Raw genomic sequence first — 26,593 nt, 5'->3', positions numbered from 1 at the left:
CGTATTTGCTTGTCAACATTTTTTTTTTAATCTCAACGCTTCCTGTGATGTGAGGTGCAACGGCGGGGCACGCCAATGTTGTTTTGCGGCAAATAAAAGCAGCGAAGAAAATGAGCGAGTGCAAAGTCAATGCCGTGCGTTCTCTGCTCGCAATCAATATGTTATATCGTCGCATTATTTAATTTGACCTGTCTTTGGATAAAAGCCCGCCGCTGTAAACAACGTTTCACAAGCTTTTGAAATACTGTAAGCATGCGGTCATAAATAAGGAGTAATGGGAACGACTTGCGTGTGGTATTGATCAATATTGGCCGTCTATTAGCTTGATTTAGCTTGCAAATTTACCGCCGTTTAAAACGACCATCTGATTATTTTTTTTTTGCTTTCATCAGTCAGTAGATTTTTCTGTCGTTACAGAAAAAAGAATTCAACGGTTGGGGATTCCTCAAATAAGATCCAAAAGTGGAGATGAAATTCTTGTCTCGTGCGACACGCGGGGACTTTTGTGCCCCCGCAGTGTGTGGAGGTCCCCCTCTTCCCAATTAGACCCTGAACCCCGACTTGGCCTGTCCAATGCCCGCGTCACATTCGCGGCAATTAAAAGCAACAGCAGGTGAGCCGTCCGCCATTTTGGAACTCAGCGTGCCTATTAAAGTTTAAAAAGACGGATGCTTGACTCCTGGCTGTCAAATTTGTAACTTCAGCCAACGTTTCCCTTTTTTTGCTACAATATTGATCTGTAAGCTGTAGCTGAAAGTCCTGACCCGGCTGCCAAATACGTGAAATTTACCGTCGTCAAATAATAAATTCCGAATGTAAATCATCGTGATGAGCCAGCTGGCACTTTCACATGACACTGTGTGTGTTTTAATGTAAAGCGAGTCTGCGATTCGGTCGGGTTAATTAGTTCCCGACCCGGGTGATCAATCAGGCTCTCGCTCGCGCGATGGGCACGAAAGCTCCATTACCGCAAGACACACAAAGTACATGTATCGTACACACGTGCGCACCGTGATCATACGTAATTATTATCATATAAATCGCCGGCCTTCTTTCTTTCCGAAGAGCAAATTCGGACCTCAAATTTTCTCGGTATCACCGGGCCATGGCAAAGAGGCATTTGAAAAAGGTCGCTGAAGAAAGGAGACAGAATGCTGTTTGCTGACATTTCTCACTATGGTACCCCAACACCTCTAGAGACAAACTTTTTTTTTTTTTTGATGAATTGAACTCAAGGAAATCAGACTAGTGTGACCATGTTGTACAAAACTTGCCCTTTCAGCCAGCACTGAGCTTTTTTTTTTCTTTCAAGGTATATAAATGCAAAGGAGTGTCTCCAGCGCTAATTGAAACTCCTTTTTAAGCAGTGCATCCTTTTTCGCTCTGTATCATACACACACACGCACACACACATTCATTAGAGCAAATGGAATTATAGGAGGATTGGAAGTGTAATCTCCTTCCCCGGCGGTGTGGGTGAACCAAGCCATTAATTTCCTCGCCGCTAATTCCCAACGCCGCTCATTTTGGAGGCGAAACTTACATCTTGCGCCACATTGGCGACCCAGGATTCGAAATTCAGCTGTGCTATAATTGCGCTGTAAAGTGACTTGTTGGCGAATTGAAGTGTATTTCTGACAAATTTGATGTTTTCAGTGCAGCCAGAAGCGGCGCTAGAGGGGGGGGGGGGGGTCACAGGGGCATAGGCCTCCTCAAAATATACTTGGACCCCCTTCAGTTGACTTTTTAATGTTCTTTTTTTTTTCCCTTTTCCACATTTCCACCTGTAGGGAAAACACATCAAATATATTTATATTTTTTAAGAATTTCCTCGCTCCACCAGTGAGTGCGTGGTTTTATTATTATAATGAAATGTCTAACAGGTGCATGAAAATAAAGCACGGCCGATTTGCATACTTCTCCATTCTCTGCACATTTGTCGAATCTAAAATAAACAAAAGATCAAAGTGGAGAGTTTGCACAGGTCACTCGGTCGCGTTTGCGCCGCTCTCGTAAACAGATAAATATCGCATTTCCTCGCCGCCGTGCCTTTTATTTCCTCTTTGAAATGGAGATGTCTATTTGCAACGAGAGCGAGAGGACAAGCGAAAATGCTCATTAACGCGTTGTTTCGCCAATTGTTTTGAGTTTTGGGTTATTTGCCATCTGTGGCCTCCATGAATTATGCATACGCTGTCACTGCAACGATATCGCGCTAAAAAAAAAAATAAAAATTCATACAGAGAAAATAACCACAAAAATTCTCATAGTTTGTGTGGGAGAAGCAGGTAGCACGCTGGACATGTCACAAAAAAAAAAAAAAGTCACACGAGGTATTGGCGACCTTTAAAAAATGTCAACGTGCAGATGCAAAGTGGCAGCCGCTTCACATAAAAGGGAATAAAGGCATTTGAAAATCAAACACACACACACACACACACACACACACACACACACACACACACAAACACACGTCCATGTTTAATTGCTTACCGTCATCCTGATCCCGATTCGGCTGCGCTCAGCACTTCTGATGTGCGTGTGACAGACAGCTGACACTTTAACGTATGTTTGCCGAAACTTTGTAACGCATGCTAATGAGACGTCTGTTTAGCGTACGTGGCGGCCGGCACAGCCCTTGATGGTGGGAAAATCAATCTACCTGTCAGCCTCTCACACATACCTACGTGTGAGAGTCCATCCCTTACTCATTTTTTCTCCTGCTCTCGCTCTCTCTTTAGATCCCCCAGATCAGCTACGCCTCCACGGCCCCCGAGCTGAGCGACAACACCCGCTACGACTTCTTCTCCCGCGTGGTCCCGCCGGACTCCTACCAGGCGCAGGCCATGATGGACATTGTGACAGCCATGGAGTGGAACTATGTGTCCACGTTGGCCTCTGAGGGAAACTACGGCGAGAGCGGCGTGGAGGCCTTCGTCCAGATCTCACGAGAAACCGGTAAGGCACCAGATTATTTTTTATTGAATTTTTGTGAATAGATTTTGGGCTGTGGTACGGCACACTTTTTTTTTTTTTTTGCGCCCAGGTGATTTAAACCAGAATTGTTGGAAAATTTAAATCTTCTAAGATCACCTCAGATGCGTTGGGTGGTTTTCTACATTTCAAGTCTTAACAAAAGCCTCCTTTTGATGTCTTACCGGTAGCACTTGGAAAAAAAAAAATTGATATCAAATGCGTATTTATCTGTGATGTTGCGTCTCAAAGGTGAGTAAAAAGGAAGGGAAATGCCAACATGTGGTTTTACTCTCCGTCTCTTTTCATCTCCAAGCCTCCCAACCTGAAATAGACGCGGAAGTAAACAAATACAATCTAGGCCACTTGCATTTGTATCAAAGTGCACCCCCCCCAAGTGGTGTCGGTGCGTTCGGCTCTTTCATATTTTGAGTCACGCATTTATTTAAAAGCATCTTTTAGCAACGAATGGCTACAATAAAGTGTGCGGCGTTGAGTCAATTCACAATCACGCCCGTATTAAGCGAGAGCAAGTGGTGAGGCGAGAGAGCAAGCTAATTGCATGAGAGTAAACGAGACCGGAATCTATCGAGACGCCGCCTCGCATCAACTCGTGAAATGCGCCGAGTGATATTGACGGATGCGAAATGGGCCCCGGCGTCCTTGTCTTATTGCGGAACATCACTTTGGGCAAATATTTACCGACTGACGGGCCTGAAGACGTGAAGGCCATCTAGCCCCCCCCCCCCCCTTCTTTTTTTCGAGCATCCATTTCCGACTCTTCTGTGTGCATGTTTGGAGCCGGCTCGCCTCGGGGCTGCGAGCTGCGGCAGTCAGCACATCGATGTTTACCGCGGTGTCACATCACCGTGTGTGTGTTGGAGACGAGTCAGCAGATAGTGCGCTCGCTCTCTTGCCCTCCGAGAGTGTGTGTGTGTGTGTGTGTGTGTGTGTGTGTGTGTGTGTGTGTGTGTGTGTGTTTGTCCGTGCGCGACATGCTGTGACAGCAGTCGCTTGTGTACACATGTGAGCACGTAAGACGATGTCAGGGCCCGAACATCTAACAATGGCCAGGTGGTGGTTGAAACAAAATTGAGGCGCTAAGTAGAGGCGGAGTTTCGTGGACGGGTTGCCATTTTTTTGGTGAACTGCCGGGAATTTCTCTGTGATTATTTTGTGATTGCGGCGCGATGATTACAGCCCATACAAGGCTCTCCGCATGCTAATGGGGAGGATTCATTTTAATTGGCGCACCATTGTTTACTCTCCTCCGTGAGCGTTTTTTTGCATGCTAATGTCGTTAGCAGGCCACAAACGAGCGGGGCCTAAAGGGTGGCCGAGGCGGTAGTTTATCGTCGTCATGACGATCGGAAGGATGCCGCTGCGTCCCAAGCGGGATATGTCCTACTTCCGTGTGCCGCCGCCGCCGAGCTCGGCTCCCCGGAGGAGAGAAAAAGTTTGCCGCAGCTAATTTTTCAGTCCACATGACAGTCAGCAAAAAAATGTTGCGTTTCGAAATGACTGCTGTAGGCGCAAACTAAAAATAGCTTTTTTTTTTCTTGACGTTGGAGCATCCTGGATCCTCATGTTGAAGCTGAATTCGTTCCTGATGAATGTAATCTGGATCGGATCCAGTTTCGAGATGAGGAAGAGATTCTGGAACAGGATGCAACTTGACCCGCTTTATAGCTATGGAGATGTATCACGGCCGTCGATGGAGTTGACAAACGCGCAAGCCTTGGCAGAGGTCTGAACTCTCCCGCCGCTTTTGCAATTTAAGGTCTTCGGAAAGCTTTACAACCTAGCAGCCAAACTTCTGTCACCTGCGTAGATTAGATGCTTTTGCCTCCCTTTCCTCCCCACTCAAGACCTAATAAAACTCCACGCGAAACCATGAAAAACGGACTTTGTTTCTTCCGAGGCGCCCGTATATATCCGAGGTGGCGGTTCTGCGTCCCGTTTCCGTCAATGGTGTCGCTTTGCACTTCAAAGCGGTGATAATTCACTTCCCCATCTGTGATATGCGGTCGGATTTCTTGAACGGAACAGGAGGGCTTATCTCTGGCGGGGGGGGAAGGCCAGCGAGTTTAAATCCGCAGTGGAGCGGAGCTTTTCCGCTGTGTTGCCGTCTGATTTTATTGCTCAGCAAAAGATGCAGGTGTTCTCGCTCCGAGGGGGAGCCCCTCCCCCTCCTGCTGAGGGAATTGCTAAATACGCCACACGGAAAGCTAAAACGCGCTTCAAATAACAGAAATGCTTTCAAACGAGCCGTGACCTACTCTTGCCTCTATGACCCACATAGACAAACTAAAGGCCAGCAGTCGACGACAAACGCAAGAAAATGAGAGTGTAATTAATCATTTATGTCCCGATTCGTTTAATTAGTTCTCAGGCTCTGAACTGATGTGCCGCCTTTTCTACCGCGCTCTGCAGGAGCTTCTGGTCTTTAGTTTCGGACCAGTTTCACTCTATATCAATTCCAAGAGATAAAACAAATACATATAAACTTAAATAAATAAAAAGGAAATAATTACAAATATTATTTTAAAAAATATGTATCATATATAAATAATATATAATAAAATATAAACGATACAAAATAAGAAAAAAAATTAAAACCATTATTTACATTTTTTGAAAATTATTATATATATAGTTTTTTTGTTTTTTCTTTCTTTTTTTATCGTTTCTTGTAATTGAAAAAAAAGAAAAAAAAAGAGAAAAATTACAAATATTTAAAAAAATATGTACAGTATATAAATAATATATAATATAAATGATAAGAAAAAAATTAAAACCATTATTTACATTTTTTTTTAAATTATTATATATATAGTTTTTATTCATTTATTTGTATTTTTCTTTTTTTTATCGTTTTTTATCTTGTAATTGAAAGTCACCAAGGACAAGGGTATTTGGTACTGCAGGGAGCGCTTTTCACCCCCTAATGCGACTAATGGCCCTAGCGCGGAGATGTCACTTTAACCTCGAGGTCTGTGAATCAGTTTGTCCAGCCTGTGTCTGGAGATTTCTTTTTAAATGGCTGCTGGAGAAACACACCTGCGCACCAGCTGCCCAAACTCAAGTCTTGGCACTTTTGTCTATTTACCCATCTTGTTGTCTCGGCGGTTTTAACCATTTTTCAGCCATCCCGCTCGTGATGCTAATGATACTCAATTGTGCACATTTTGACGCTTAGATCACGATGCTTTTGATAAAAAATGTTCTCTTGATTCTCAAGGATGCGCAACTTTGTCCCTCGGGTCAATTTAGCTCCCCGCTTCATGTCCTTCATTAGACTCATTAGAAACGTTCGACTTTTCATCGAGGCCCGCATCGCTGAGTCACGCGGGCCCGAAGATGCTCGGAGGGGGTTTGAGCGAGTGGGTGTCGTACAAGCGTCAAGCCATCCATGTGTAACTAATTAAAGCGGCCTTGGTATTCATCTCAAGGTGAAGCTGTCTTTGGAGAACGCTCATGTGAACCAAGGCCCAAGCGCTCCGTCGAGCTCTTTGCTAGCTCATCCTTGGCATCTTGCAAAAGACTTTTTTTTTTTTTTTTGTCCGACCTCCCTTTTTTGCAATTCCTTTCAATCTAAATCATGCTCCAGAGGTCATTAACAGACGATTGTATTAAAATAGAGTTGATGCCAGCCTTATGGTCGCCGTCTCCCAGCTGGGTGAAAGCGACAATATCCATTAGGAGTTAACAACCCTTTGTGGAATCGCATTGCCGTCTCCACAGGACATTAAAAGACGCCGATTATTACCCTCGCCACTTTCATCTCATCTCGCCCAAATTGCCAATTTCTATCACTTGGCTCAGATATGATGACCAACAGGAATTCCCCCCCTTACTGCTTTTCCTGAATTGATTTGTTCCCAGCTCAGTGAGCTTTGGTTACTGTGGTTTCATTGGCCGGACACAAAACGCTTCAACTCATCGAATAAATCAATTCCTACATTGAAATCCAATAGTTGTCCAACACTGTGCATTTTTTTTTTTTTCTTAATCTGATTAAATATCCCCGTACCCTCGCGTGACACTCCATTTGTAGATCCTTACTCCCGGTCTTGCTGCTAATAAATCAAACGAGGCGTGCACGCATCTCGTCGTTTCTCTCCAAACGCACACTCGTCCTCCGACAGGCCCCGGCTGATGGATGGCGGGCCGGCACGAGGCCGATTAGCCCGAGTGACTGGACCAGAATTACAACTCTGTCGGCACGGCGATTGCATTGTTACGTTAGCAACAAGCCGTGTCGGAAAGTCGGAACGCCGGGATGTGCGACGGGGGGATCGATGCTCTCCATCCATCTCGTCTGACTGCTCGTTTCTCTCCATCGTCATTTCCTCTCCGTCAATTCTCCGGGAGAGGAAAAAAGTTCTGAAATTATACAGAACCGTTCGAGCCGAACAGAACTGTGGCCATCACGTTCGATCCAGCGCAGTCAGTTATTGACTTGAAGCTTTAAGACTCAGCGCGAGGAACTAAAGCCGATTAATCGACTCATTGGTTTAACTACTAATTGGATCGATCTCAATCGAGCTAGATGTCAAATCAAATCTCGCAAACTAATCTGTTTGTTATCATTAAGAAAATAATGTCAAGAATTCAAGATCTGCTCTTTCCCTTCCATTGGCTGCCGCCGTTATATTTACATCGAAATGGATGTTCGGGGCAATTACGCCGCTCCAACCTGACAAATGACGGCCGGAACATTCCGCCGCCGCTTCTTCCCCCCCAAACTTTGACAGAGGCGCCGCTGAACCCACTAATTTGAAAGTTCGCTTTTCTTTCCACGACCAGTCTGTTATTATTCAAAGCGGGAAATTGTAATTTACACAGCATCGTACGTGGCTCCATCGCTTGCATTTTCCCTGGCTTCTCCTTACGCTGTTTTCAGGGCTTCTTATTAGATTTGCAGCCTCGTTAATCTCCCGTTGTCTCGACTGGATTCTCATTTTTTTGACAAATGCGTCATCCTCCACCCCTCGTTCTCAGGCAGGACCTCCACGGTATTATCCAAGGTCTTAATCTGCCGCTGCCAGCCGCTCGTTTCAAGCACACATGTCAAAGTTTCTTAAATGGAAAATTTTCTGAACTAAATTCGGGCTGCCGGAGTCTTTATTTAGTTGACAGATGGCCGACCAAAGTGAGTAAATTTAGATGGACGCTCAATAAAAGGCTGACATTACACATGCATTGATATTTTTTTTATACCTCACCCCATCACACTTAATGTATTTAGTCAATGTCATTACTTTGACCGTGTTGCCGTGGCAGCGCAGGCAGAGCGGGGAGGGGGAAGAAGAAAGTTTCCACCAGTAGTTGGACTTGTTTTGTGTATTCTTTGTTGCGTCTGAGCGACTTTCTTCTCCTCTTCCCACCCACGCTGCGGTCAGATGCCACCAGAGATGCCGGACCCCCCCTAAAAAACAAAACAAAAAAAAAAACACAACACTGCCGTCAAGCATCGGAGATTAATTTGTAACACGGAGCTTTATCGCTCACAGCAGGGCCTCGAGGGGGAGCTTCGACTCATTTGGGTCATTTCTCGAGTTTAAAGTAATTAGAGAAAAACAAGATAAGGGGAGAAAATAAGAGGAAGGGATCCGCTAGAGGCTCGACCCTATTCCAAATTCATGAGGTAGAAAATCCAAGGAAACGCAGCACCAGCAGCAACTGGCAAAATGCGATTCTCGCTCGACAAGCCGTGTTCCGCCGCTTATGCGTCCGAGTTGGCGTGTGCGCCGAATGTCGATTGGCCGTGGCGCGGCGGTTTGGAGCGCGCCCGTGCGCGCGCACGCCCGCGGCTGTTCTTCCAGCATTGCAGCATGCAGAGAACCTCTAATGAAAGAGAAAAATAGATGGCTTTTGTCTCACTCTGCACTTTTCTTGTTTGTCTCACCCTCGCTGGCTTCTGGAAGTTTTTACCGCCAAGAGCAATACTTAATTTTTTATTTTTTATTTTTAATCCATGCGGTTTAGGATTCAGCTGTAAATTTGAACGGCATTTATTGAATATTGCTCGTTACCACAACCGGGAAATGCATTTAGTGGAGTTTTAATGATATATTTTTTAGCGAGCGTGTGCGTCGTGGAAAAATGCAAAGCCCCCGCAGCAGAATGCGGGAATGAGTAACAGGCAGCTGATCATCGAAGCAGAAGGGATTTAATACCTGGGAACAGCCGGAGTTGGAGATCAGGCTCTTTTCTGACTCACAAACCCTGGTAGAAAAAAAAAAGAAAACATTTAACTGCCGGAATTATGAAGCGAATGATGAAGTCGCAGATATAATTCTTTTTTTTTTAACTAGTCAGTTCTTTCTTTAACAGAAAATCAATGCGAGGCTCATTATTTCGTAGATTACATCTGGAATATGTCCAGTGTCAACATTAGGGCGGGTATACAAAATGGCCGCCCCCACTGGATTTTTATCGACCGAATTCCAGCTGTGAGGAATGAAAAAAAATAAAAGAACTGATCCATACTTGGTTTTCACAAGTTGTCAGTCGGTTATTTCCCGCCGAGCGATACCAACAAAGAAGAACGAGATCCTATTCTGCGGCTATTCATCGACTCTTAGCGGGATGGCGCCAAGGCAGCCTGTTAAATTGAAGAAGTCAACTGTGATTTTTATTTCTTTACATAGCTTCTTAGCAGAACTTTTGGAAGTTGTCTTAAAATCTCCCATTGATCTGACTTCTCTTATATATATATATACATTTATATATTGCGCTGGGATCGGTTTGACTCGTCTTTGCTCACAAGAAGCCTCCCGCTAGTGAGATGAATGCACTGGAAGGCCTTTTTCCGCACAGACAAGATTTTAAAGTTCAGCTGCGGCTGAAACTTAAACATTTCTTCTTTCTGGAAATATACGCGCCGACGCTGTAGCTCTTTCGTTATTTTTGTTGTGTTATATTCTCCAAGCAGATTTTCCTCTTAAAAATCATGGCAAAATGTTCCTCCGGCCGTGTTTTGATGTCAAATCAACTTCTGAGCCGGTAATCGCGTTATGAACCTTTGCGAAACGACGTGCCCGCCCGTCACGGCAACCGCGGATCCTTTACTTTTTTAAAGCTTGGCTCCACCAAAGATAAAAATACAAAGTCGACGAGATTTACGGCTCCGTGTGGTTGTGCGAGCGTCCTGATTAGCACTGTTTATAATTAGATCATTTTAAACTGTTTAAAGTCCCCGAGATGCTGTCAGGCACACTTGTATGCAAATCGTCTTGTGTCCTAGCCGTCGACTTGGAGACTTAGCAAAGAACAGGATGAAGATTTGGAGGAGGGCCAGTTATGAATCTCTATGAATGTACGCTTTAGCGGAGTTTGAGTGCTGACTTTGAAATTTCTGGAACTGTCATCATTACACAAAATCCCTCTCACCGTTGATTGTAGAACTTTCAGCAAGGCGTCTTTGTATTTGATTATTATCGCCATATGTTTTATATGTGTACGCCATATGTGTAAATGAGCGCATTAAGTTTGAGGGTGAGAAAAAAAAAAATCTCCCAGTTTGGTCAAATTGAATGCTAGACTTGAAGACATCTGTTTTAAAAACGACTACTACATAACTTTGCTTCTGAAAAGTTTGCTTAGCTTAATGCTAAGGAGCAATGTAAAACGCCATAGCCAGGCTAACGAATCGCATCGCTGTATGTTTGTATGAAATTCCAACGGTCTAAACTGTTTGTCTTAAAAATATATATTTAGGGAGACAAATCCACTATTGTTGTTATTAGATTTGACCTCATGGGCTTGAAACGGACTCCGAATGTACTCGAATTCTTGACAATGTAGTCAAGTCCAGAACAAACACGCGCAATTCTCTGAGTGCTTGTTTGCCTGTTTGTTTCCTCTGGCTCCAGCATGCTTGTTCAGGTATTTACAAATTCAAAAGTCAACACTCGCATGTGCCAAGGTGCATACGCTGGCGAAAAATCCCAACAGCGTGATGATTAAGCCCCTTGTTCCCTGTCGAATTACACAGTTAAACCTTTTTTTTAATATAATTTAAATAGAAGCATGCTTCTTGTATATGTACATGCAGTCAATAGATGATTGAGCGGAAAAATATTGAGTGCGAAGAAGTCACAAGTAATTCAATTAGCGCCTTTTGAATGTGTTTAATTGCTAGCGCAGCTGTTTGTCCAAATGTGTGGTGCAGACAATGAGATAATCTCTCCAGAACTGGCAGTGCAAGATCATTATTCCTCTCCAAGAAGCATCACTGTGCCTGGCGTTATTTATTTATTTGTTTGTTTGTTTGTTTGTTTGTTTGTTGTCGTGGGTGACTTTAAAAATATGATTTGTTGTCTGGGTGGCAAATGCATGAGCATGAAGGCAAGGATTTTTTGGCATTACTGTCAAGTTCGCCCTTCATTTGAGAGTCAATTCTGCAATCGAGAGGTCTGAAATTTGGTTACCCTCCAGGCAATTGTAGGATAGGAAAAATATGAAGAGGACCTCACTTGGGTCTAATTTTATTCACATTTTAAAAATATTCACTCGAGCAAGATACTTTGTTTTTTCAACTTAACGATTTGGTCGTCTCATTTTGGTCTGATTTTATTCACATTTTGATGATATTCACTCAAGCGAGATATTTTGTTTTTTCAACTTATCGATTTTATAACTATTTTTCTAGTGCATACTCCGAATCAACAGGGGGCAGTCAATTAGTGATGTAAAAATTACTTTTCCATCAAAGTAAACATAAAACAAAGAAAATTAAATGTTGTGTATTTAGAACAAACACAACTTTGCCTTGGGAACGCCCTTGCTAGCTTAATGCGAACATATAATGGAGAACCCCATGGACAGGCTAGTTTGTAAGTCTCCATTCAAACAGCAAGCTGCAAATGATCACGGTATCTCAAAACTTGCCATTCCCCGACAACAAAAGCGACTCGAACGCGCACTGCAGCAGTCGTGCGGCTCGCGCCGCCAGCCCAATTAATCACCGACGCAGCCCCGGCATACAAAATGGCGCCTGTCTGCTCTATTATCGCCGCGCTTTCCGGCGTTTGGTGTCTGATGCTGTGTGTTTTGCTCTCCCGCTGTGTTTTTTTCCCCCCCTCATTCAAACAAATTGAGATTGAGAAATGGAGGGAGAGCCCGGAGCAGAATGGGAAGGAGGACAGCGGGGTGGAAAGATGAGCGATGCACGCGGTAAAGAGAAATCTCATAAGCGTCTCCGCTCGCTCACTTCCTCTCGCTGTTTACCATCAGTGGAGACAGACGAGCCCCGCAGTCAATTACAGGTGCTTGTTAGACTATAAATGGAGCAAAGAAGTCATGTTGCCCTTCCGGGAGAATACAAATGTAATTTGTCGGAACACGTCGCAAACGACAACACACTTGACTCTCGGCCCAACTAGCCTAGCTTTCGAGTGCTTCAATTCATGTTTGTTTGGGTAAAATTGAGTCAAAGTTGACATCTACCGTTGGTTAGTTAGCATTGCTAAGACATTAGCATTCCGATTTTCTTTTTTTTTTTTACAAGCCGAGACCAAAAAAAGAACCCGGAACGCATTGAACTACTTGAACATTTGCTTCAGAGCAGACCAGATAAAAAGCCCGACATCCCTTTTGATCCGTTTATGACATTCCTAATTCCTCGGAGATTTGATGCAATTCAAAAGATTCCCCGCGGGATATGTCGCAATGCCTCTTTATGAGTTAAGCGCAGAGCATCCATTCAACTGCACCGCCTTTACATCTCCGGCTCGCGAGTCAGATCGGAATCAAACGGCATTACCTTTGCCTCACTTAGGCGCCATCAAAGCGAGCCGAGCTATCGACTTGACTTTTTTGTTTGAATTACACCTTCAGTCTGGACTGAAGCCCAAACGAGCTTTCGTGTTCTCCTTGACTGACAGCCAGATTAGCGTCACTCCATTGTTCCATTAAAACCGTTTCCCACTGTCTGACCTTGCGAACGGCTGAAAATGAAGTCACGGCAAAACTTCTTTTGATCGCTTCGGTCCGGCGTTCTCAACTCACATTCCGAGTCATTTTTATGTTTATGCCGCTAATTCGCCGAGTTCCCCGACAAAAAACCTTGATCAATTCAATTCTGTTCAATCAGTCGAAAGCAGATGTCGAGCGATTTAAGAGCGGCGTTGGCCCGGAATCTCATCATATTCTTCCCGAGAAGAGCGGAATGACTCACGCTTGGCGCTCTCCCGCCGCTAACACCAGGTGTGACCCAGCCTATAAATGGCACCGCCACTGGTTCCCAGCCGTAATGATTGAAAGAGACATTGAAAAGTGAAAGCAACACCTGCTCCTTTTTTTTTTTTTTTCGCCTCAGCACCTCGCTTTGCCATCCATATTTTTTTTACCTTACCGACTGTTGTTAATTCTCCGGTTCGTCGCGTGGCGACTCCGCCCGCCCCACCCCTTCTCCAAAACACCCCCCCGCCGGGAGCGCTCGAGTCAAGTGTCCCGTGTCCTTTGCTTTATTGAAATGCCAGCGTGTCTCATGAGGTCAGCACATACGCCACACGGCGTGTACTCATCACACGGGACCCGGAGCATTCGCTTTGATGGGGTCAACAAACGTCTTCTCAACGTCTCGGCGATAAAACCTTTTGGGATACGTTCCTCCATGTGAGATCCTGAAGATGATTTCATTGGATTGGGAGGAAATAGGAATGGCGGTCGTTGTGTTTTTTTCTGCTCTCAGGTACGGAGAGCCTTGTTAAAAATGAAATAAATAAATACATACACATCCCCTATGGCCATAAATAAAGGGTGATAAATAAATCATATGGTGCGGGAGAAGTGCTTACCAGGAGAAAATGGAGAAGGCGGCTCGCCTCACCGTGGCGCCGAACGTGGGGTCGACACAAAGGTCTTCATCGCCGGACAATTTGGCAGCAGGACGGGCGATGTAAACATGTTTTATTAACTCGACGGAATGCTTTTTATTCTTACACACTCGCCGATTGTTCTGAGTGCAAACTGGGAGCGCTTTGCACCAACGGAGATAAAATCCAATTGGCCGTATTCATGGCAGCATTATTAATGTTTGGCGATGAAGGCGCCGTGCGTTAAGTCATTCATACGGCACGAGCTTGGGGATTGCATCTTTTGAGGATTACAAAATCAGATTAGGCTCCTAATTGCTTTCAATATATCATCAAGGCTTGAAAAACAACTATGTGATTTTTTTTGTTTTTTTAAAAATAGGCCTTGGGTCGTCGTGCTTCTTTTTTGCTAGGAGTTGTTAGCGTTCTTGGTTAAAATAAAAATGTAATCAGAAATTCACCTTACTGCAGACTTTTTAAAGGTTATCATGCGCCCTGACAGTCTAAAAGCAAGCGAGTCGGTTTAATTGGACCCCTCCCTCGCTCGTTCGCTAGCTACATGTTAGCGCTGTGCACACACCGACGCCTTTTCATGCTTCATCTTGTCAGACCTCGCCTGTTAATAATCATTTAATTGCCAGCAACCGCCCATCAGCTTCTTAATTGGCTTGCGCGCGCGTGTGTGTGAAGATCCAATGAATGATGCGAACCCCGTGTCGGAAATTCCACTAAAAACAATTGCGTTGGTCTGAATGGCGGCTAATCCGTTGACGCTACAGTTTTAACTAGCGTGGCGTGTTTCCGCACGTGCGTGCCTTTTATCGAAGTGAAATGTTTTGTTCGGGCGTGTGTACTCATTAATAAGCATGTGCGCGTTGTTAGTCGGAAGCCCACTGCGACGTGTGTCTGGCCAGCCTGATTCGTTTTCAGCCAATAGCGGCTTATGTTGTCCTTTCATGGCCTTAATTACCAGCCAACAAACGTGTGTGTGTGTGTGCTATTAAATGCGTGTACAGTTAATGTTCCCAGCTCTTTTCAGCTTTTGTTCGAGAGAAGAAAAAAAAAAAAAAACACGACAAGCTGGCACGGAATTTGAGCGAGCTTTAGCGCATTGTTCCATGCAGATGTTTCGCACATGAGCAGCAGGTGCTCGGTTAATTATTTGATTTCCTTCATCCGTAATAATCCTCGCCCCCTCCCCTCTATGTTCTCTGCCTCGCTCCATACAATGTCGAGCGGTTAATAATATTCATGTAAATGTCAGAGTGATGCAGCGAGGGGAAGCAAGGTACATCTGAAAGATAAATAACACTTCAACTTAAAATGACAGCGACTATGGAAAGGGCCCAAAACCCCGCATTCCTCCGAGGTGAGTCCGTCTTCGGCGTCATTATCGCTTCCTCCCTGGAATTTCTCGGAACCATCAGCGAAAATTGTTCTCGTAGCGACGCAAGGACAAAGCGTGTTTACTCAAACGTACGGAAATGTTTAACAGAGACAGATTTGGAGGGATGACATAAAGAGCAAAGTTGATGGTCTGTGAAGAAAAGGTTGGACGACTTTAGGGGATATTAAGCCAATCTCGGCGGACTAAACTCGAAATACCCAACGAGGGTTTTGATGCCGTCCTTCGGAAAAACAAACTGAGCCTTTAAGTAAAAAGTGAAAAGGTGGCTGACACATGACTGATGGAATTAATTTATAGAAGTATCAAAAGATAAGCTGCAACCTTTACTTGATGTCTGGGCAAGCCGTCTCTGTTATAAAGGTCACATTCCTGTCATGATTTCGTAGAAACTTGCTCGGATTTTTATAAATGAGCGCAGGCCTTGGTATTTAAAGCATCACCTCACGGCCGAGACCATTTGAACATTTGCTATTCTATCTTTTCTTCGGATGCTAGCTCCAGCTTTGTTCGCCGAGATCTTGTTTACAGTAACGGATTGATTAAGACGTGTTCTTGGGTTGGCACGGATACTTTTGATTCAGCGACTAGGGACAAAAGCTAATCTCAATCAGACTCACGAGAGCTCGGTCAATGGAGAGCCGGTCAATACTCGGAGCCTCCTCGCAATCACAACGTCCAGGTTTGTCGATTTCATCCGACGAAGGTTTCGTTTGGGCCGCACCTGTTGCGCGGCTTTGCATCTCCTCCAGAGCTTTTCAACAAGCTTATGTTGCATTTTGTGCTTCGGTCCCACTTGACTGAATTGCAAAGGTAGATGCAGAGACTGAAAGACAGAAGGGCGCAGGGGTTGCGAAAAGGAGGGCGAGCAAAGCGGGCGAGAGGCTTTTTGATGCTCTGCCAATAACGCTCGGCTGCGGCGCCGCCATTGAAATTGAAATTGCGAGAGAAGAAGCGGCGGATCACACACTCCAGAGGGAGCAAAAATCCTGCCGGTGTCAAAGCCGAGACCTCTCTGCATTTCTGTCATGGCCGAGGGGAGGGATGACACGGGAGGCTCGCGAAGGAAAGAGGCACTTTAATGCAAAGGGTTGGCGAGAAGGGGTTGTTATACCGGAGTAACCCCGCCCCCTCCCATCACCACTAAAACCCGTTTTTCATAGAAGTCCCCCTTTGTATTCGTCCCACACTGCCAGTTCCCATTCTCTTCCTTTCCTTTTGGGGCCAAGTTAAGCACCTGGCTGTTATTCTATCCTTGACACTTGAAAGGCAAAGAGGGGAAAAAAAAAAGACACGGCGGGCGCAGTGTGGAGAAGATGGGGGGCGTGTCTCTTTCCGTGCAAACGTTTCAGTTAAAGTGCTGTAAATATTGTTTAGCCCATTTGCGTCTCCTTTATGGGCTCTTTGTGCCTGCTCGCTTCAGCAGCTGGTGAGTCAGGCTGTGGAAAGCCGAGCCCCTTTTTTTTTTTTTGCGAGGCATTGGGTTGAGCAACAATCCTGATGCGCACTTTTCGAGCCGCTCCCACTCGACGAATTGTATGCCGTCTACTATCAAACGTTTGTAGAATCGATTATTCCATCGAATAATCGGATAAAATGTTTTACAATTGTAGAATCGGTTATTCAATTATTATTATTAATCGACAAATCAGATGCAATTTTATTTAAAAATATTTTTCCCCCGATTACTATTTATTAACCAATTATTTTTGTTTTTTGTATAATTATTTGAACAATCTTTAGCTTTTAAAAAAATTGCTCCTAACGATGACCTGATTGTTAAAGTTGCCTAGCTAAAGGCTAATGCTAACATAGGCACCCATTAACATTCACATGCCTGCGTTTGAAAGAAGCAAGGAGTCCGGGAAGGAAACTAAGTGTCAAAGTAAGATGCTTTGTCATTTCTACTGCTCTCAGGTGGCGAGGAACCACTTTAGCTTGTCGTTTGGTGAATCAGCCAAGACACTAACTTGCTCCCGCTGCCCCGTTCACAAGAAAACACGAAAAAGCTAAGCCAATTACTCCACAGCTCCATTTTCATTGGCTAACGTCTTTGAGCTTTGACTCTAGACTGCCGTTTCGTCGCCATTAAGCGGCGGCGGGCTTAACTACTAAATAGCGCTTCCAAATCCTGAACTAAACCTTTCCAGACTTTGCAGCTCAGGTTTATTTGCAATCACATAAATGAAATTGCCGCCATTGGGGGGAAGAACGCCGCAATGAAAAAGATTGCAAGCCGGGGTCCCTAAATGCACGGTCGAGGCGATGTGTTCATAAATCTCCCTCGCCTGCCCCGGCGGGCGTGTTGCGCCGGGCTAATCAGCTCGCTATCACGTGCGCGTGTCTTCCCCTTGTTAGCTTTGATAGCTGTTATGGATCTGCCTCATAATCTTTTACTGGAGGGTTGCCTCATCGGCGAGTCGGCCCGCCAAGCGATCGGGAGGAACCGATTGCTATTTCCGACGCCCTGGGGAGGTGGGGCGGAGGAAATATGGAGAAGTAGTAGCAGCAGCCGCGGGGAGGCCGGGGCAGCGAGACGCGCCGGCCTCTCGTGTGGGGATTGAGCGGCGCGTCGTAATAAAGGCAATGCGGCGGGGGAGATAAAAAAAAAGCCAAAGAAGGGCGGATTACACGCGAGTGACAGGTGGAGTTAAAGTGTCGCAAATATAGATGCAGCGATTGGAAAAAAATAAAAATAAAATAGAGAGGAAGCCTGTAAAACGATTTGAAGGGGCACGCCGAATTTCATCACATCTCCCCCGAAGGCTGCAATGGAGACAAATACAAGGACATTTCTAATCGTATCGCTATCTCATTAAAGCAAATTATCCTCCAAGATAGCAATCCTCTGCCTGGGATTCTTACACCGCCATTCATAACGCTTAAGAAGCGCAGTTATCTCCCATTGTCCTATCTCCCTCAGTGATGAATCAATAAGTCATTAAAATAAATGAGTAAAGGATGAGTTCTGCCTTTGCCGGAGTTTCTTTTGTCATTGTGCGTTGGATGTCTTGGAGGAGATTTAAAGAGGCTCGAGAAGCAACCGGCGAGTCTTGATTAAGACGTTGACACGTTCAAGTGGGATGTGGGTGGGGAGAGAGACAACTCAGGCGAGAATGTGCGAGCTGGGTTACAGATTGTGTTTAAAAGAATCGAGTCGTGGGAAAAAAAGTAGCTTAGCTGAATGCTAACAAACAATCCAAAATACAGACAGGCTAATAATGAATATCCGTTGCCAGATATTTGAACACAAATGGTGCGTCAATACATGTTGACAGACAATATCACCATACACACAGGGCATCTATTCTTTATCCTCTGCAAAGAGCAACTCATGTGGCTTACTGAATCCATTTCCATTCATTTGACTAATTCCAGATGATTCCATTGAAATTTAAGGAGTTTGAATTTGTCAGCATTACTCTTGTGTGAAATCCTATGAAATCTATTTGAAACCACCCAACACACACACTAGCACAGACACACAAGAGCCTTGTAAATGTTCATGTCTTCTGCTCCAAGTGCTAGAAAGGAAATAGCCACACAGTACGTGAGGATGTTATGAAGAGGTATTGTGTGTGTGTGTGTGTGTGTGTGTGTGTGTGTGTGTGTGTGTGTGTGTGTGTGTGTGTGTGTGTGTGTGTGTGTGTGTGTGTGTGTGTGTGTGTGTGTGGTGTGTGTGTGTGTGTGTGTGTGTGTGTGTGTGTGTGTGTGTGTGTGTGTGTGTGTGTGTGTGTGTGTGTGTGTGTGTGTGTGTGTGTGTGTGTGTGTGTGTGTGTGTGTGTGTGTGTGTGTGTTTGTGTGTGTCTGGGGGGCGGCTGTTGGGGGATCCAGTGTCATCCAGCTGGCTTTTAATGGCACGCCAAGAGTCGGTCTTTCCCTCCAGCGGCGCTGCCACTTTGTCCCTTCAGTTGTTTTGTGGCGTCTTTTGCTCTCCTCTTCACTGTCACTCGCCCCCCTCGCCCGCCCCTCCCTTCACGGGTGTCTCTCGCCCCCTCCTGCATTTTGCAACCCCGCACAAATTCAGCGTATTCATCTCCTCGCCATCATCCTTACCCCCCCCATTTAAATCCCTACCTGTTTCTATTACTCCCCCACATTATTTGCTTCCTCCCCCCCACGCCTCCCAAAAACCCTGCCCGCCATTTCTCCGCCTCTCTTTCCATCTTTAATCCCCGCGCACTCTTTTACTGCCAGCCTGCAGGGCTCTCCAGTGCACAATGTGAATGTTTAATGAATCCTCGTGTCTTTTACAATATCTGTCAAATCTACCTCACTCTTCCACCTGTCCTCCTCCATTTCACAGCCCCCTCCCCTCCTCTCCTCACCCCTCACTTTATTTACTGCCCTACAGCTACCCAGCTGGTTATAAGAACCGCCAGAGGGACACCTGAAGAAAAAAAAAAAAAGAGGGGGAAACAATTTCCCTTTTTTTTTATGGGGGAATAACTCGGGAGCGAGTGGAAAGTGCAGAAATCTCGCCGCTTGATTGGGTAAATGGTAAATGTATTGAAAATATGTCAACAGAAATGTGGGAACAGTCGGGCACCTGCAGCAGAAGCAGTGGCGTCGGTTCTTCTGGGAGACAGGCATTGATCCACTGTGGAGCAACTCCAGGCTGCCAATAAGACTCGGAATGAACTTTCTGATCAGCTTATTGATCCGTTGGGTGCAGAATCAGCCCACTGAAATGCTGGCCCCTCGCCTAATGAGCTATGGAGGTAGCCAATGTTGCCACTCTGCTGCTCTGGGTGCCGAATATTTTTTGTGTTGTACTATGATTGATTTGTTAGTTAATTTTGAGATTTACTTTTAAAAGTATTATACGTAGATTAAAGATGGGCTCGTATCGATTCTCGGTATCGGCCTTATATCAAGATATCGGTAATTGCGGCGGCCATTTTACAATCGAACTAGAAATTAGAAGAAGAGGAAATTGTCATTAATTTTATGCAATTTCAAGGAAAAAATATTTATTTATGGTCTCAAAATACTAGTGATGTTGGTAAGAGAAAAAAAAAAGTTCAAGTCGTACTTGACAGCCGGCGTGTGAAGCGCGACGGCGCTAGAGCGCCTCGTTATCACGGTGAAGCATTTCTATTCTCGTGTCTTCAACACTTGTGGTCTGTTGACAACTCTTGTCTGTGACGTGTTAAAAAAAAAAAAAAAAAAGATCATTATTTTCACTGAAATGGACTTTAAAGCCATCAAATGATATGTATGTCGTTGCTATGGAGCTCGCAATGTGTTGCTAGGGAGCTGAAAAGTCAGCTAATTTGCAATATTCAACCGCACCATTTCTTCTTGGGCTGATTTATTTATCTATTTATTTATTTTCCCTTGGATGGATATTCACTTGAACATCAAATTCAAGGTTACAAAAGCAGTTTGATGTTGCCCTCATTTGCAACCTCAAAATCCCACAGAGATGAACCAGACCCTTTTTTCTTTTTAGGTTTAGACCAGAGAGAACTTTTAATGGTTTCTCTTCAGCTATTACCTTTCGAACTTGCTCTGATGATTTTTTACCGTTATCTGACATCAGGCTGCACTTCCATATATATCGCTTGCGTCAGAATAGTCTGAGCTGATTACTTTAGCGGGAATTTAAGTCGTTAGGAAAGGATCTGGAAATAAGCGCTCGCTCGTAAATTGTCTCGGAAAATTGCTCGGGTTTGTTTTTGCATCTAAATTGGATTCTTACCTCCATCTTTGTATAATGACAAATGCGAAATTGTTCTCTGTCTACCACGCTGATGCTTTGTTACTAAATTCACAAAAGGGCTTCGTAGAGCTCGTGTTGCGCTTTGGTAATAAGGACTCAAAATCATCGATTGTTTCTGCCCTACTGTCATTTTTTTTTTTCTTTCCTGATGGATTCAAACCGATCAGTTGCGGACACGCTGTCAAACATTTCTTCCTTTTCTTGAATGGGCCGGATGGCTTCGCCTGCGGACGTTCTGTCATCATCGTAATTGAAAGGGAAACACTTGATAGCGCCAGCCGTGTCGAGCTGTCATACGCCGGCCTCGCTCTTAATGTAATGTTAATAGAACATTAGCCTCCAGAGGAAACGCCCTCGAGGGTTGCCCCGCTGATGGAAAGTGACTCAAGTCCCTTTCTCGCGTCTTTTGTGTGTCTACATGCTTCATTTTGATAATAAACAGTTGAGGTTTCCTATAAGAATAATCAACTCCATCTTGAAATTGTCAGCTAGCTTAATGCTGGCATGTTAGTGGGAAACACTTTAGCCTTGCAAAGTACCTTCAAACCTTTTTCATTTTGATATCAGTAGTTGAGGTTTACTATGAGAATAATGAACTCCATCTTGAAAATGTCAGGTAGCTTAATGCTAGCATGTTAGCGAGAAACACTTTAGCCTTGCAAAGTACCTTCAAACCTTTTTCATTTTGATATCAGTCGTTGAGGCTTACTATAAGAATTATTAACTTCATCTTAAAATTGTCAGCTAGCTTAATGTTAGCATGTTAGCGGGAAACACTTAAGCCTCGCAAACTTTTTTTTCCCCCCGTTACTGCTTGTATTTCTCCCCGCGTAGCTCCCTTTCTGACACTTTTAATCAACACGAAATGGCTTGCTGCCGTTTCATTGGCTGCGAGGGCCTTCCCGAACCTGATAGATGGACACTGCTCGGAGGGAGGGATGAGTCCGCGAGAAGGTGCCGATACCGAGAGGAAAGACAAGTAACGGAGAGCAGGATTAAAAAAGCCGGGGCAAAATCGATGGCTGCCGACAGACACCCTTTCAAATAATGACGTTTTGTGGCCACTTGATTGGCCCCGAGCCACACGGGGGGGGTCGCCAAGGAGCAGATTAGCGCCGTACTTCCTGGATTCCCGGGTCAAAGAGCATCCGGGAGAGAGACAAATCACACCTGATGTTCTTTAATGGAGCAGACAGGGGAGAAGATACTTTGCACAACTTTAAAGTGCTTGAGGTGCGCTGCCACAATAGTTTCAAGCTACAATTTGGGAAAAACACATCCAGTAATGCCATAAAAATATTAAACAGATTGTGTCACACACAATATAAAAAAAAAAATGAAGGTCCTCTTCCGTGCAGTGTGCCTGACGTTGGCCAGCTCCATATCACCATCATGCCACATCCACTTACTGTAGCGGTATCATTTCCCCGTGACATAACCCGACTTGAGTGCTCCTCCAGCTCCGAGTGCGGTCAGGGCAGCAGCGAAACGCAAACGGCTGCGGCGGAGACGGCAACCTTTGTGTGTCATTTGGCGAGTGCCGTCGGTCTGTAGAAACGCGTCGTAGCTCTCGGCTGAAGAAATACGGTGTGACGGCAAGAACCGAAGCCTCGGGCTAACCAAGTCAATACCTGAAGAATACTTCATGCGCAAAGCGTATCGATCGGCTAAATCTATGCGCTACCTTTGCCAAGGCCTTCTTCATATTGACGCTGAAGAAAATTGCTTATTGTATGAGACCTTTTCAACGGGTATGTGTCAACACAGATGTCACCAAAGTCCCTCGCAAAGTGAAAATAAATGACTTGTAAATTTGACACACCGCAGAGACGAGAATCACAACAGTGGTAAATTTGAATGATTAAATTTGGCGCTTTCGAAATCCACTTTTTCAAAGCAGCTAACTCGAGCAGCCTTATCTGTGTATTCTGCGATACAGAGCAGTTACCGAAATGGAAATAGGTCATAAGAAGTTCCAAATTTCTCGTATGAGTATTTCAAAACGCCCACTCCCCAAAATGTATTATGAAAAATAAAAGGCTCTATATTAGCATAGCCCATAATATCCTCCATTTGTATCACATAATATATTCTCATCCATTCAAGCATGCTGTTTGCCCACACAGATGCTATCAGCAACAATAAATCCTGTTTGGTCATTGCTATTCACAACACATAATGTCATACAGATATTCTGTTCATAAGAAAATTCAAATTACCGGCTGAATATTGTATGGCGGCTGATTGGCCAGCTGCGAGCGCACCGTGTCGACTCACCGGCGAGGGGTCTTGTGAATATTTAATCCCGATGCGCCGAGTGTCTTATTTGTAAAATGGCGTAATTGTCACGTACGGGCGGCGACATCAACTTGCGCAATTGTCAGGCCGCCGTTGGCTCTTTGTGTGTTTCCCCGGGTTACTGATTTGAGGCGGATCGACTATGATAAACGGTTAACTGCGTTTGCCAGACGTATCAATTTTGACGGAGGCGCAACAGCTGTGTGTGATTGCCGCTCTGCATACTTGTCATAAAAATTGTATTCAGCACAAGATTCGGTCAACTTGATAAGAACGTTAGCTTGAATAAATCCCCACGTGTTAGCCCAAGTGTGTCCAAGCTTTTTTTCAATGAGGGCCATATACGGTCTATAGCCTTAACGTAAGTGTATTAAAGTTACAAAAATCAATTAAAAGCGGACAAATAAGTTTTATTGTTGAATATAATTTAAGACAACATTGATTAAAATTTCTGGATCTTTATTGATTTATTCATGAAAAAGCTTTGGTAGCTCATTCTCGGAACAGCAGCCTCAGATGGTGTTAAAATAAAATAATGCAATACAGTCAGGCAAAAGTTGAAGTGCGAGCCAAATATTTATCAAATTTATCGCGGACCAATTACAAATGGACGACGGGCCTCAATTGGCCCGTAGGCCTTAGTTTGGACACCACCGTGTTTGCCAACCAAAGCTACATAGATGTTTCATGTCTCTTGCGTTTCGTCTTTTTTGAAGAGTTCCACTTGAGTGCTTCCATCCAGCAGATAAGACCAGCTGGGGTTTAGCAGGGGGTCCCTGCCTGCAGGGACCCAAGAAAGCCATTCTGACGCACTGCCGGCCGACTGCTGTTTCCCCCAAAGTGCTTCAACACGTATATAGCTGTACATACTCATCCCGCCACATGGCCTCGGCAGTAATTGGACGTCTGATTACTGCCAGATAGTCGGCGCGAGTGTGAGTGGACGAATTGCCCGGAAAGGAGAGAGAAATCTTCTCGGAGGGGAAGAGAGGCATGCGCGGTGTCGGCGGTGAGAGGACATGTTCTCTCTTTGTGATCTCCCAGCTTAACGTTGACCTTGTGCTTCTTATCTGTGCTCTGACATCCAATCATCCCTTGCTTATCTCCTCCTCCCTCACCTCCCACCTTATAGTTTTCATCTTCTCCTGTTGCCTCTTCTCCCTTCATTTCAAGACCCACCAAACAACCAATCGCGCCGCAATATCGTCTTACGTCTGGTACGGACGAGCCCAACCGAGCCCGTCGTCCGACTAAAGGAAAGCCGGTGGGATTCTGGCTGTTGATTGGATTGCAAGAATGGTATCGGTGTCGTGCGGAAAGGTGCTAGCCGGTCAGACGACTGTCTGTCACCATCGCATGACTGAATTTGTCGACTCAATTCGGGTTTCGTCTTGTTTGCATGACGGCTCTCGAGAGTCCCTAGGGGAAGAGGCTAAAACCGCTTCCATATCACACTGTGGGCATTAAAAGTCGGTGCCCACCCGTCTCGCCTCAGACCTCGAGAAGTGCTGACTTGTGCACTAGACTGTTTGACTCCTGTGGTGAAGGCAGTCCGGCCTGCACACACACATTGAGTATTAGTCACTCAAAGAACCGCAACAAGCGGAATGTACGCTAGCTGGCTAACACGCGGATTCCCAGTCACATGAGTCTTTGTTGCTAATGCCCACGCAGCAGCGCCCCTAGCAACGGACAAAGCCTCAAGAAGCAGCGCATTTTTGAATTGTAAAGCAGCGGCAGCGAGGAGAGACTTTGATAATAGCAGAGTTTCTATTGACTTGTGGGCGGGTTCATCAAAAGGCGACTAGCTAAACTCCCGAATGCCGCTCATTGTCTTGGCGTCGTGGGCTAAGTCGCATACTTTCTACAAAGTCTTTTTAATAATGGGCCATTGATTTCGACAACTGCCTTTACTTACTCCCACAAATGATGGATTATATTCACTGGCCTCAACGTTTTGCAATTTTACACATCGAGTACCCGACGATTATCATCCATCGGATGTTGGACAAAGCTCACACGCTACTCATGTTTTAATTAGCACTCGTTTTAGTTTGTGAATTGTTGAAAGTGAGTGGGCAGATTGATAATTAGAAGCCTTTCAAATTGCAAAACAATGGCGTTCCAAAGACAGTGGAGTTAATTACAGTCGGAGAGCTTACTTGTTTTAGTCCGGAGGGGTCGATGTATAAATTTGAGCAAACAGCTTGATAGTGACACGTGCCGAAGAATCAGCACGTTAACAGACACAATGCGTCTAAATTACAATTTAGTCACAATCCATTCCCTCAGTAATCAGGTTATTAGAGACAAACGAAGCGCTTGTGGTCCTCAGCGGAAGCCGAGCACAAATTATACAATGCTAAACGTGACGGTTACCGTACGTGCTAACAAAATGGCCGCTACTGGAACCAGCCGCCATTTGTAAATTTTGTTATCAAGGCCTGTTTCTTGGAACAATAGCTGAAAAGTTTGAGAAAGCAGAAATTCTCAACACTAATTCAGCATGTCCAAACAATTTGTTGTCGCGTTCCTGCAAATGATTGTGATTGGCACGCCTCACCGCAAAGACATTAATCATCAACGCAATTTGCTCAGAAAACAAAACAGTTATCATCAACGTAAGCTGTGCGGGGAAATCAGCTCTTTCGGTTTTTGATTTGGTTGGTTGGCTAATACTTTCAAATCGTGTTAGCTTGAGGCAGATTGTTCCGTTCCTAAAATCAAATCTTTTTGGAAGCAATCGGAAATAAACAGTTTTTGTTTGTACCGTTGAATAACAACCATGACGACATTTTCATTTGAAGGTCGGATTGCTTATCGTCCAAGGCCCCTTTTTTATTTCCCATCCGACATATTCGAAATACAGTCGATTTCTCTCCAATAACTTCCAATCACGGCAACGATGACGAACGCTCTAGGATGGATGTTGTCGGATTTAGCGCTGGGGTTTTGCCTGCGACTTAATTTGATAAGTCTACTTTGCATGCAGACACTTACTGATGATACGTGTCAAACAAACTGTGGCTTAATCACTTCTAAACCGCTCCAAGGACAACGCGGTGAGAACGCACCAATGCTCCTGTGTGTGTGTGTGTCTCTATAACATTTTATTTTTTTGGCTACACAAGCCCATGAATACCAAAGTGCACGTCAAGTAGCCGATTATCCTTGGGGAAGTATTTAGAGGAAGTATTGCTCTCGGTATTCCGTCATTGGCGCCCGCACACAAAATCGTCATTTGGAATGATCCCGGGAGGCTTTCAGTTGGAGGCTAATGAATATTTGCGCGCACGCGAGCCCGCTCGAGTACGAGGCTTGTGATTAAGAGGAGCGGCGACGACGACAGACTGTACACACGCAACA

The 26,593-nt window shown here is 44.8% G+C and overlaps 1 protein-coding gene across 2 annotated transcripts in view; it reads left to right on the top strand.

Moving 5' to 3' along the window:
* The window catches only part of grm8a (glutamate receptor, metabotropic 8a), an 85,562-nt gene that overhangs the window by 36,537 nt on the left and 22,432 nt on the right, over window positions 1-26,593 (top strand). For both annotated transcript variants that reach the window (XM_037242949.1, XM_037242950.1), the window contains exon 3: window positions 2,742-2,958. In XM_037242949.1, the coding sequence (XP_037098844.1) occupies window positions 2,742-2,958 (217 nt within the window). The remainder of the gene's footprint in view (window positions 1-2,741; window positions 2,959-26,593) is intronic.

The sequence above is a fragment of the Syngnathus acus genome, chromosome 23 (assembly GCF_901709675.1).
Source record: "Syngnathus acus chromosome 23, fSynAcu1.2, whole genome shotgun sequence".
Classification (NCBI taxonomy): Eukaryota; Metazoa; Chordata; class Actinopteri; order Syngnathiformes; family Syngnathidae; genus Syngnathus; species Syngnathus acus.
This window is presented reverse-complemented; position numbering and strand designations above follow the sequence as displayed.